This window comes from Stenella coeruleoalba (genome assembly GCF_951394435.1).
Source record: "Stenella coeruleoalba genome assembly, chromosome: 10".
Taxonomy (NCBI): domain Eukaryota; kingdom Metazoa; phylum Chordata; class Mammalia; order Artiodactyla; family Delphinidae; genus Stenella; species Stenella coeruleoalba.
In genome coordinates, this window is record NC_137156.1 from 76,112,664 (window position 1) to 76,126,700 (window position 14,037).

A 14,037-nucleotide genomic window follows, 5' to 3' on the forward strand; every position below is an offset into this window, starting at 1 on the left:
ATATATATGTGTATATATATATATGTATATATTGGGTTGGCCAAAAACTTCATTCAGGTTTTTCCCTAAGATGTTATGAAAAACCCAAATGAACTTTTTAGCCAACCCTATATATATAAAACTGAATCATTTTGCTGTATACTTGAAACTAACACAACATTGTAAACTACCTATACTTCAATAAAATAAAAATTTAAAAAATGGTTGACAGAGTATATGATGCAAATCTCACTATGTCTGTCACATGACACAGGCAGCCCCAAATGGTAATATTTTAATATTTCCTTGCTCAAATCCAATTCTGCCTCTTCAATTGTGGTAAAATTCTGCCCACTTGTGCTGCTAGCAGACATGCTTCCTCAAGTTTTAATTTCAGTGGAGAAAAAAATACTCCAGGAACTATAAACGGAACAAAGGTAGAGAGAAGTATAAGGGCCAATATTGTGTGATGGGAAGATTCCTGCAACTCCAGGATCGGAAACTGTCTGCAAGGCTGAGATAAATATTAAATAGTTTCCTCTCACATGAAAACTGCAGAAAGCAATTTTATTTTAAGCTAAAGTAAAATTGCTGATTTTTTTTTTAACCAAACAAGGCGGCTGGATGTACCAATATTCTGTGGGATTCTCAGGGGAAAATCATCTCCTGGGATCTGTTTCTTAATAAAGGTGAAGATGATGGCTTCTGGCATCCAGAGAACAAAGTACTGAGTTTGGGACCTCAGTCTAAGGTTTAGGGCCTTGGTCTTATTAGTGGGCCTTAGCTAAGACAGACATAGAAGGGACTAGGCTCATTCCAGAAACAGTGACTGAGGCCTGCATGAGTCTCTATATAGACAATGACAGAGTATATTAATGAAAACAAAAGTCATGTTTTTAGCCAATTAATTTTTAAATTTGTACTCCTTAGTAACAACTTGTTTTGAACTAAAAATATGTGACTTCCAGGTATTTAATGAGTCTCCATTTCCCATCTTTTCAGCTACAAAAGTTATCTGTACCTTCTCTTGACCTCTCTACCTTCTATAAGTAATGAAAAGGTCTCTACTATTCACACTTAATTTTGTGAGTTGGTGAATTTGATTGGCCATTTTTTGATAGGGCTAGATAGGCAACCTAACTTGCAGTGGAAAAAGGTTCAACAGCCACAAAAGAAAATGTCCCAGAATGTGGAATTTCCCCCAGTAACAACAGTAGATAACAAGGGCTCACTTCCGAGTAGATCAGGTTTCTTCCTGATATGCCGGCAAATGTTATGTTAATGTCCAACTAAGATAAGTGCCATACTCTCCTAACGTTGTCTCAAAAAAGAAAAGTCAACCCTAGGATGCAACTAGAGATTCTCATACTAAGTGAAGTAAGTCAGAAAGAGAAAGACAAATACCATATGATATCACTTATATGTGGAATCTAAACTATGACACACATGAACCTATCTACAAAACAGAAACAGACTCACAGACATAGAGAACCAAGGGGGAGGGGGTTGAGGGAGAGATGGATTGGGAGTTTGGGATTAGCAGATGTAAACTATTATATATAGAATGGATAAACAACAAGGTCCTAGTGTATAGCACAGTGAACTATATTCAATATCCTGTGATAAACCATAATGGAAAAGAATGTAAAGAAAAGAATATATGTGTATAACTGAGTCACTTTGCTGTACGCAGAGACTGCACAACACTGTAAATCAACTGTACTTCATTAAAAACAAACCAAAAAAATAAGAAAAAGGAAAGTCAACCCTAGAATTTTTGAGCAGAAAAGGACCAAAAAGATGACTTAGACCTAGTCCTCTCATTTTAGAGATGTTGAGTAAGTCTAGCAAGTCAAATGGCTTACTCAAAGTCACTCTGATCCTTAGAAGGTCTCCTTTAGAGGATACTATTTATACAGGAGACTATTTAAGAATTTCTCAAACTTGGGAATTTAGGACTTCAGGAACCCCACCTTCAGAAATGATGAATTAAAGTTAGTTGTCACTTTAGGGGATTCCTTGGTGCCAAAACCACATGGCAATACTCTAAGACAGTCAACTGGTGATCCAAAATATATGCCTGTTTGTTATTTTCATATTATTTCACTAAATGGAAACGCAAAATATAAACTCCTTTTTGCGAATGTTAATCTTCAAAACCCAACAACTCAAGTTTGAGAAACTCAGGACTGCAGCAAAACAGGCCATGCTCTTGAGGATGTGAAATCCTAACCACCAGACCACAGACCACTATCCCATGATTACCTTTCCCTACAGTGAAGGATTTCTTTGCGACAAGTGAAAAGTCTGAATATTTTCACAAGCCACATAGCAGGCTGGCTACTCGAAGTGTGGTCTGCTTGTCAACCACCTCTGCTTTACCTGAGAGTTGTTAGAAATGCATATTCCCAGGCTCCACCCCAAATCTACTGCATCAATCTGTATTTTAACAAGCTTCCCAGTTGTGTTATATGCACATTAAAGTTTGATAAGTACTTCCCCCAAGCACTAGTTCCAAAGCTAGGTTTATTGAAATTATCTTGGGAGCTTTCTAAAACAACAGATTTTTGAATAGAATTCTCCATCCTTAGCCCAACTCTCTAGCAGAACCTCTAGGGTGATGAGGTTAAGAACACAGCTCAAAGTACAGGGAACTGTACTCGGTGCTCTGTGTGACCTAAATGGGAAGGAAATACAAAAAAGAGGGGATATATGTATACGTATGACTGATTCACTTTGCTGTATAGCAGAAACTAACACAACATTGTAAAGCAACTATACTCCAATAAAAATTAATTTAAAAAAATAATAAAGAATACAGCTCAAGGGTCAGTCTGTGAGATGGAGATAACAATAACACTTCCCAAGGACACACGTAAAGCATTTAATAAGTATACGATAAATGCCAGTCATCGTATTGTTGTTAGTATTTTACCCTGGCAAAAAGTAAAGGCCAATTTTATTCAGTAAACAGTTGTGATTTGTCAACTAGTAAGCAAGTTAATGGCAAGTTGCTTGGAATAGTGCTTTTCATATAAATGGCACATAATTTTTAGTTAAGCAAAATTTTTTAAAAAAACACATTTTGGCACTACACTACCATTAGATGATTGTCAACCTCTCTATTCTAGAGACAGAGCAATATCTGATTAAATAGACGTAACAGCTAACAGTTACTCCCTACTTACCTCATTCTAAGCAATTTCTTCAAAATCCTCCTAAAAATCCTATGAGGAAGGTCCTTCATACATCGACATTTATGCAACTCTTTACTTCTCATGTATCAATTCCTAGATTTGAGAATCACTGTGTTCAAAGGATACTGACTCTTCAAGGCTATTGATATGTACTGCCGAATATCTCTCAGGAAATGCTTCCACAAATTTACATTTGGTAGTAGTACAGGGAGAAGGGCCATTTCCCCATAATTTTGTCAGCACTGGGCATTCTGATTCTCCAAATCACTAACAAAAATTTGTTATTATTTAGGAATATGATATAGTGAGAAATGACTTCTTCTAACTATCCTAGCTAAAGCAATCTGCTTTAGCAATCATGAAAACTGACATCTCCTAGGCAACCAAGGAGCCAGACATGATGAAAAGGAGATAATGTTCTTCTGGTTTAAAGAATGAAAAACTTGTATATATTTTTTTTCCCTTGAAAAATAAACATGTTATTCCATTATGGCTGGGAGTGATAGGACTTACTTTAAAAATAATCTGTCATTTTTATATCCTGACATGACTCAGCAAATAGCAGAACTCTAAGCCAACCCTAGAAAGCATGACCAATCCTTTTTGGGGGTCAGAAGAAGCCATACTGCAAGTAACTCTAGACACTTCTACTGATGAGTAAATATGTTTCTATTTCAATTCACTTCATTTAAAAACAGGACAACCAAATGTTAACCAAAAAAGTAAATACATTTGAAAGCTGCTGGCTAATGGATCCCAAGACTAACAACAGGAAAAATTACTTGTCATCTAACTGACGCTTTCAGCTGGCCAGGCTCTCAAACAAATTTTATTGATGACTTGGAAAACAATCAACGTACATAAATGGATAGCTGGAGACATATATTCAGGTTTAGATAATTTATAAAACATTCTAAGCTTACAGGCACACATGAAAATTCCACAAAAGACAGCCTAAGAATACCCCACAGGAAGATAACAAGAACAAAAGGAGAAGACAGCTTAAAGTGTCTCAGAATTCAAGCAAACAAAAGTGTACCTGTAACATTTTTATACAAAGAAAAAAACCCAAATTTTAGTAAAGTGTATTAAGTCATCAACCCATGGTGTCACTGAAGAAAATTTTTCAATTTTTAAGAAGTCAAAAAAAAAAATACTGAAGCTCAACTATTTATAAACAGGAAACACACAGGTATTTGAAAATGCAAACTACTTCTTCAAGATCTCACTTCATCAACTACTCTGCTCCCCTCCCATCACTTTGTTTTCCAACATGTGCTTATGTAGCATCTCTAATCTTACTCTCACTGGTTCCTTCCCCTTCTCCAACAAAGATTTTCAGGGATTGATTACACTGAAATAATCTTTCCTTCAAATGGTTGCTCCTTAAACTCTGATCACTTATTTATTCATTCAACAAATATTATGTACTTGTAATATTCTAGGTACTATTCTAGGGGTGAAAGTACCAGCCCCTACACTCACGGAGCATTCTAGGGGCAGGGTAAGAAGGAACGGTAAGTGGTGGAGACCACAAACCAGTCAGCAAGCAAAAACATTTCTGATTGTGAAGGAAATAATCAGGGAGCAAAAACAGGTAGTGACCTGAACAAGGTGCAAGTGGCTGGTTTAATGTCAATGGAAAGGGAACCTAACATTTGATCTGGGATTTGAATGAGGAAGAGCCCACTATATCTGAGTATCTGCGGACAGAAGGTTCCCGGTGGAGGAAACAGCAAATGCCAACACAAGAAGGAGCTTAAGGTCTTAGAGGAATGGAAGGAACAGTGGGATGGTGGAGTCTGAGAATAAAAAGCAAGACAAAGAAGTGAGGAGATGGGTTTGAAAGGTAGGCAGGGACCAGATCATGCAGGGCCTTGATTGGTGCTGCAGTCAGTGAGCGATGAGAAGCTCATGATGAAGAAGATTTAAGCTACAGTGTGTTCAGTTTTCAAATTTCAATTTTAAAAAAAAAAGGTATTTATTATTGTACATTAAAATCATCTCAGGAGCTTACAAAAGGTCCTCGTGCTCAAGTTTCCTTTCCTAAGATTTTTTTAAACTTCAGATACAATTCCTATACCATAAAGTTTACCATTTTAAAGCGTATAATCCAGTGGTTTTCAGTACATTCACAAAGTTGTGCAAGTATCACTACTATCTAATTTCTGAATATTTTCATTACCCCCAAAAGAAACTCCAGGTAGTTGATCCACGTTTACCCCTCCCTGCAGCCCCTGGAAAACATTAATCTATTTTGTCTCTATGGATTTGTCTATTCTAAACATTTCATATAGAAAGAATCATATAGTATGTACCCTTTTGTGTCTGGTTCACTTAGCATAATGTTTTCAGGGCTCATCCATGTAGCATTTTTCAGTAGCTGATTCCTTTTAAAGACTGAATAATATCCCATTTTAAGTATATTCTACATTTTTTTAATCTATTAATCAGTTTATGGACATTTGGGTTGTTTCTACATTTTGGCTATTATGAACAGTGCTCCTATGAACATTCAGGCACAAGCTTTTATGTGGATCTATGTTTTCAGTTCTCTTGGGGATATACTCAGGAGTAGCATTGCTGGGTCCTATGGAAACTCTTTAACTTTTAAGGAATGCCTAAACTGTTTTCTTTAGTGACTCCATCATTTTACATGACCACCATCAATGAATTAAGGCTCCAATTTCTCAACATACTCACCAACAGCCCACTCCCATATATTTCATTTTAATTGGTCTGGCTGAGACCTGGGCATCAGGGTCTTTTTTAGTTTTGTTGTTTTTCAGAGTTCCCATGGTAATTCTAATGTGCAGTGAGGGCCAAGAGCCCCTTATTCCTGCCCATTCATTGCCAATTTCCAGACAAGTATTTACACCTACTCCCTGAAGTGCCCCAGAGCTCTTTGGACCTATTACATTCTTGCCACCACCCACCCCTCAATAATGACATCGGCTTTGTAGGTAATTCATCCAATGAGAGAATGAAATACAAATAAGGAAGACAAAACCTTGTATTTATGAAATACATAACCTTATATTTATATAATTATAACATGTATAATCTCGTATTTATATAATTATATATAACCTTGTATTTATATAGATATAATAGAGCTTTATATTCATGCTACATAAATATGTCATTTATTTTCAAAGAATAGTGAGCATACATATTAAACTATTTTAAAATCATTTCTGTGTATACATTTACATATAGGAAATTTAAAAATTAAGAATGATTTTCCTCTGAGAAAATGGGTTTAGAATCAATTCTACTACCTTTTCTGCATACTTTTACTTTCTACTATGACTAGGCACTGGAGAAGCTATTTGAAGGGAATTTTTTCAAATACCCTTGTGTAATGTGAATTGCCAGCCCCCTTCTCCCACTGATCCACTGGAGGGATGCTCTTCAAAAAGAGCCCACCTTTAAAAAAAAAAAAAAAAAAATTGCTCCTAAAGTTCCTTTCATCAAGTAGAGAAAGATACAGGGAATGAATGAGTGACTTCTATGTGTTTTACATTTCAACTTGACCTTGAGTATTAAACACAGTACCATGCGTACAAAAATGTATCAAATTTAAAATTACTTATGTCATTTAAAAAATGTATCCTGTCAAAGCAAATACAGATGGTGAAGGTCTTTAACACCAGCATCGAGGTCTAGAGCCATTTAGAAAATCAACAGCCTGTGCTTGTAGATAGCCAGCTCGAGTGGCAAAGAGAGAAGCCTGAATAAAAAGGAAGATTTCTCAACTGAAGGACTAAGTATGGCATGACTTCTCAGTCTGATGCAAACTGAGATTCATCTTAACAGGAGAAGTAACCCAAACTGTATCTTCATAGGAACAGCAATGGCAGAAGGGAACTTACAGGTTATGATATTAAAACAATACTTAAGAAAAAGAATTACAGATTGAAAAATCACCTTAATGTCATGTATCTTTCTGGAGTAATCATTTTCTACCGCATTCCCATTAATACTGTAGTTTTTACATAGCCATAGAAGATTTTTAAGAGTTCATCTCCATGGATAGACATGTGAGGACATCAACTCAGAACTGGTGCCAATGGCTGGTATGGTAAACCTATCAACCGCAATCTTCCAGAAGCTGGAACCACATGTTAGCATCCCTTCATCAGGGCACAGGCCTCTCAGAGGTTAAGAGACATCCAGGGTTCTTTACTTTTTAAAACAATTTTTTTTAACTAATGTGGAATTCCTGATTTTTTGTGGTGAAGCGATGCCACTCATAGGTTTTCACTAAAAATGGAATGGTAAGGCTACTTAGTGTCGATTATAGCTACGTGTCACTAGCCATTTATAGATGGACGTACTTCTATTTTAAGTGTGCTACCATATTCTGCAATTTCTAATTGTGCTATTCAGAAGATAATTACATGAAGGATGAAACCTATTAACAGTCTACCTCAGGTTGTATGATCCAGTGAAGGTACAAGTTCAGAACTGTATGAAGGATCTTCCTTCAATCCTGTTCACCAGCATATGGGAAGCTCATTTAATGGTAAGATCTAAGTTCAAGGTCTTGAACTCAAGGCCACTCCAGACCACCCATCCAACTGGCTTCTCCCAGTCCTCAGAAGATGTTGGTTAAATGAAATCACAAAAAGTCAAACTATAGTCTCGATATTAGGTTCTCATTAGAACCAACATCGTCAGACCTGTTGCAGCAGCAGATAATCAAGAGAAATTCTCACAGGATCTTGAAGCAGGGCTCCTCCCCACTCCCACTTCTGCATATTTCACTACCACAAAATATAAAACATGAATTTGAAGTCAGTCCAAGTCTTAACCCATCTTCCCTCCAGAACGGATTTTGCAGCACAGCCTTATCCAAGGTTCCATCCAGGGTAGCTTCACTTTTTAGTGCCTGATAAATGCCTTCCCATTTCCCTGTGCCACAGACCAACAGGTATTTCTCAGTATCTCTAGGAGTGGCAATGGTGTCTTTTTTCATGTCCTCGTCCCTCACCATGATCGGCACTCATCAGGGGATCTCCATTCCCATCCATCTCATTACTGCTTCATTCTATTTGTCACCATTTGGAATCTCAGAACTCTTAATTATTAGCTTACTCCTACAAACAGTAATGAGGCTCCAACTGCCTACAGGGGAGCATCATCGAGCACTAACGAGCATGCAGACTGAGATCCACACCTGAATCCCATCACGTGGCTCCATTGTTCAGGCCAGGCGGGATGTTTCTTTCTATAGGCAAGCTTCTTCAGGAGAGCTGGAGTTCGCAGGGGGGCTATTGTGCATTCACTTTGGTCTTATGATTCACACTGACTCAAAGCAGCTTTCCTGCGTGGTGTACTCATTTACATACTGGCTATTGCCTCCCTTATAATAAGGCTGTACTGTTTCATTCTTCCTTGTCCTCCTCCTCACTTGTATAAGAGCTCACTGGAGCTGAGAGTTCTCAAAAGGGAAGACTAATTGGTCATTTTCTTACTTCTCTTGATCTCCGCATGACTTCAAAAGAAAAATGAGGCTCTTACAATCATCTGGGTGAGGGCTTCCCTGGTGGAGCAGTGGTTGAGAGTCCGCCTGCCGATGCAGGGGACACGGATTCGTGCCCCGGTCCAGGAGGATCCCACATGCCACGGAGTGGCTGGGCCCGTGAGCCATGGCCGCTGAGCCTCTGCGTCCGGAGCCTGTGCTCCGCAACAGGAGAGGCCACAACAGTGAGAGGCCCGCGTACCACAAAAAAAAAAAAAAAAAAAAAAGGAAAAAAGCAATCATCTGGGTGATCTGTCCTATACAAACCTTCCTTGACATCTCCCACAGTGTCCAGCATGTTGCCTCAAACACGAGAGGTGCTGAATAGTTTTCTGAGCACCTAAGGACAGGCCCAGATCCATAGGAGACAGAAAGATACAGTTTGAAGAATGAGCTGGTCCCCCCTGAAACATGACAGGGAGGTCTTTGTAGTCAATGGAGGAAGACAGGACTGACCTGAAATCCATTCCTTCCTGGACTTCCTAGCCTTCAACAGCAGCAGGAGACTTGCACCAATGACAACAAATGAGCATGGATTGAATCCTCCTGTGTGCCAGGGCCTATGTTAGCCCTTGACCTGCATTAGCTCATTTAAACCCCAACAGCCTATACAGTAGATATTTAGGAAACAAAACCCATAGAAGTGAAATGACTTGATCATTTCATATCATATGATCAGCTAAGACCTCAAAGCTTGTCTCAGTAGAACAAACTGGCTACCCAAGCACTACTCGGAGAAGGGCAGGGCAAGATGAGGGCTTACGGTGGGGTTTGAGGAAAGGTGATGGAGACCAGCATCAGAGGTGAGAAGCAGTGGCCTAACCCAGGTGTGACACTCTACCTGTGTCCAATGTAGCTGCTCCCTCATCCACAACGATCACCATGCTGAACACTGTCTAGAAGTGACTATGGCACAGGGATAAGAATGTTCTTTCCACAGCTTTATAAAGCTCAGAGGTGCCGCTTCTGAAAAGAGTACTCGGGGTCAGCATTTCTATACATGTGAAGCCAGCAAGAACACCTCACCTCGCACGGCCACCCACCATGTAGAGACAGTTAGAAAACTTGTGCAGTTAACTTAATAAAAATTTGCATTTGTTAATCATACTAGTAATGAGCTAATAGTCCTGCAGCTCTTGGTATAAACCAGGCACTAAGCTAAATGCTTCATGTAAATATCTCACTTATTCTTCTTAACAGCCTTGTAAGGAGGTATTTTCATCATCCTGATTTTACAGAAGAGGAAAGCACTGAGAGTGGAAGTCACTTGCCCAAGCCCACACAGCAAGTAAAACGCAGACGTAAGATCTGTACTGGGGCATCTGACATGGGCCTGCTGTCTACCTCCAGCAATGCTAGGAGAGATCTTCTGCCCCCGTGACATCACTTGTACCTTCCTTTAATGTAAATGATCATTGCAAATGTCTACATCCAGGTGGGTGAGAAGAGGAGGTGAAATCAAGAACGCACAAAAGAACGTGTTGGCAGGAAAGGAATTAATTTTCAAGCGTACAATTGCTGCTGCCTACAGTCAGTCATGGAAAACCATGAGTCAGTCTGGTTTTCCATAGGTGGAAGGAGATTACTCAGAGCCCACAGGGTGGCCACGCCATTTCTCTGAGGGCCAAAGGAACAGGCCAAGGGCATAGTCAAGCTCTCCTTGACTCTCTCCATGGCTCTGCCACACCTGCTCACTTGGTTCGCCCACAACATGAGAGAAACATGGAGAGGAAGGGGCAACTCTCCTTCCAGCCTGTGCCGTTGCTAAGGGTGATCTATGGCACCTTTCACTGCCAACTGGGCTGAGCAGTACAACACGGTACTTAAAAGGCAGACAAGCAGTCACTAATGAAGTGCATATGTACTGTTGAGTGGATTTCCAGTCTCGGAAAATGATGATGAGCGTTCTCCCCGAGCAGCATCTCTAGAGCTCCGTAGCCTTAAAGGCTCTTGCTTTCAAAGTAACGTTTCAAATGCCAGTGATTAGTAACCTACACATCTGAACCTTGGTTTGATGACAAATGTGAGCAAAGGCCATGGCTTTTTGAAAAAGGCAACAAATAGACTTAAAAAAGAAATTCTCTTGAAAAGTTTTATCCCAGTTTCAAGGGATTTTGTTTAGATGATCCCGACTTCAAGGGCCCTCCTGGGACAGAGCTTGACTGGCACAACCAAACTCCTATCTTTACAGTCCTTGCCTCTGTGTGCCAGGGTACAGACTGTCAGAAGCCACGTGCGGAACCACTGCTGACAAGAGAGGGGTGCCCTCTAAGCCCTGCCCCAGTTCCTTTCTCTTTTCAGGAAACAAACTGAGCCACTCAGCCTCTTGCGATCTCCCTGACTGGCTTCCCTGTACACATATGGCCACAGGAGGCCTCTGCATGGCTCAGGTCAGAGTTTTGCTCAGGGTGCTTTTTAGCGTTCTAGCATGGCATTATTTACTCTTCCTGCCACATCATCCAGGAAGAACATTTCAGCTGCTAAACCCAGACTCCCAAGAGCTTTGACACCCAATGAAAAGAACAAAAGTTGCTTGGGAAGCTCACTGCCTGGTTTGGTCTATATCAGGAAGGGCCCACACCTAGCACTCACGCTGTGGCTTCCTGCTCCTATACATGGCTCACATCACTGACCAGGCATAACGTGTTATCCAGCAGGAGCTTCTCAGCAGAGCCTTCCAGATTGTCATTACCAATCAACCCCAGTTGCTGCATGACATGCAAAACCTACTTTTCATTTTTAGCCTTTAGTCTAGTGATCCAGGGAAAGCTTTCGTGGTAGCCTTGAGATGGTTCCATCCGTTTCAAGCTAAAGATGTGGTAGCACATGTAATCTCCCAGAATCTCAACTCTTCCAGTTAGGAACATGAATAATAAACTTCTAGCACTGAAATAACATGTCCTATGGTAATCCTCTAACTAATCACCTTGTTAATAAATATCTAAAGACTACATTTTTCTTGGGGCTTCCAGCTTCCATGGGAACATTCTGATGGTGACATAATTTTTAAATTAGTAGGTTTATTCATAGTTTTGTATTAATAAATGTCAAGCTTCTTACTAATTAGCAAATTCTGTAAATCCACAGTGGTATTAATTTTCAAGCGTAGAGGGAATTAACATGAGAAAAAAAGAAATAAAGAGATAATTAAGGTTTCTCTAGGGGCACTTATTTCTATGAAATTCAGCACAAAGAAAACATTAACCCCATTTTGAGGGTGCACAGAGAAAGGATTACAAAAGATGTGTCACTGTCACCGAGAAGGAGTGAAGTGTACATGTGCTGTAGAGCACTCCCGGTTACAGCTAAATTCTCCGATGACATTTTCTCAGGTTGCTGCTAAGATTACCCTTCTTGTCTTCAATTTTGTTAAATGCACTTTCCCAGAAGTCTTCCGCTTAACAAGGTTTTATTATTTCTTTATTGATGTTTCCACTCAAGTTGCTGATGCACTTTCTCTGGCTTTAGAGGACAATGCACCTTACAAAGTTCTGATCTTCAAACACTGTTCCACAAGGGGTCTCTTGCTCTCCAAGTACTCGTTAATATCAACCTCACTTTCTCCATTAACTCACTGAGAGAGTGAAAAACACACATCTCTCTGGGAGGCTGTTTAACCTGCCAGCTCCAGGGCAAGAGAGAAGGCACAGGCACCTCTCCTACCAGCACTTAACGCACCTTCTTTACAAAGCCATCCTACAAACACTGTTACGACAAATCTGCTTGGTTTTCAAACTCTCCTTCAACTGCCTAAGCCTACTGCTAAAATGTTGGAGTCTTCCTGTGTTGGTTTACTTTTCTGGGCATGCTACGCTGCTGGGGACAGGCCAGGGCACCTATGTCCAGAGAAGTTAAGTATGGATGTTTCAGGATGATGACTCCCAAAGGTTTCAGATCACAGTAAGTAAGATGCAAATTAAACTGTAACATGGTACACTCTAATGAGGAAACTGCAGTTTATAAGTTTACAAACAAGACAGTGCACAGATAACTGTAGCTTATATTGAGGGGTAACTTCCTTCCATTATCAAGACTATCAAAGATGCAATCTGTTGCAAAAAAATGAGGGAAACACACGCAGAGGGCCTGTCCTACCATTCTGCCTTGTTTAACATACCTCGGACACACTCCTAATACAGTACCCCTCACTCATACTATAATTATGCATTCAATTTTCCACCTCACGTACTAGGTCATGATCTTGCAGGCAGGGAACACTGTGTGAGATTAGGGTTATCTGTTAACCCCCCCTCCCCAAGCAGACCCAGAAGCCACATAGAGAGGCAAAAACAGCTTTGTGAATAGCTGGGCAGTTCCCAGTAGTCTCTGAATTCTCTCAGTCAACGGTACATAAATTAGTTCAAGTCAAAAACCAAATGGGTCTTCCTCTCCAAGTACTCGTTAATATCAATCTCGTTAATATCAATGGGACCCCAGGGCCCCAGGTCTGGTCTGATCTGACTTCCTCTCCCTGTCCAAGGTTGAAAATGATAACTGGCAAGAATCAGGCAGGCCACATACTGAGTAAGAGAATGATGGTGCACACCTCACAGCTATGGGCAAGTCCAAGAGAAGGACGGCAGGGTGGAGCCCCGTTTCCACTTTTCCGTGATGACCTTTTCTCTACTAGCATGTAGGCCACAGCCGAGGGGATGCCAGGCTGTCACCAGGCAGGGCAGTTGCTGCTTTTCCTAATGGAAAGAGTGAATGTGTATGTGTGTGTCTAAGAGAGGGCCGAAGGGAAGGAAGGAGGCAGAGATTAGAGAGAACAGACTGTTCCTAGAAAGAAATAAGATTCCATTTGACATTCCCATGTGCAGAGCAGCCAGCACAGTGCTTAGCAAATGGTGGACAGCCAGTAAACATCAGCCGAATAATGGACTCAGTCCCTGCACTTTTCAAAGTCCCTATCTCTAGAATTTAACAGTTACTTAATGTATCCTGTAAGAGCCTACTCTGTTAAAGCAAAGCAACCCAATACAGTAGAACGCCCTAAAGCAGTAGCTTACATGTAGGCATTAGACCTCAAATTACCAGTCAGAAAGATACAAAGCGGGACCTACATAAAAGCCAATCCCATTTTGGAAACAAAGAACAAAGCCAACATTCAAGGCCAAGCTTTCCACATAGCTATTCTTCCAAAGCACCTAGACTACAAGACACACTCAACAAACTTTAGTTCAATCCTTCTTTCCCTCTTCTTCTCTGTTTAATCCAGTTACAGCCAAGTTATAGAAGTGGAATCCTCAAAACCTCTACTGACAGAGTAAGAGCTAGTCAAAGAATATTTGAGCCATTTTTCCTAGCCTCAGATGATGATGAAATGGAAAAGAA

The 14,037-nt window shown here is 40.2% G+C and overlaps 1 protein-coding gene across 28 annotated transcripts in view; it reads right to left on the reverse strand.

Annotated features, from left to right (window-relative positions):
* FHIT (fragile histidine triad diadenosine triphosphatase) overlaps nucleotides 1-14,037 on the reverse strand; it is a 1,435,777-nt gene that overhangs the window by 775,902 nt on the left and 645,838 nt on the right. The window contains exon 3 of one of the 28 annotated variants that reach the window (XM_079935612.1): nucleotides 9,545-9,669. The exons of 26 other annotated variants lie outside the window; for them this stretch is intronic. In XM_079935612.1, the coding sequence (XP_079791738.1) occupies nucleotides 9,545-9,571 (27 nt within the window). In that variant the 5' untranslated portion in view covers nucleotides 9,572-9,669. Of the gene's footprint in view, nucleotides 1-9,544; nucleotides 9,826-14,037 lie in introns of those variants that run through there. One more of the 28 variants, XM_079935613.1, reaches the window with a different exon arrangement.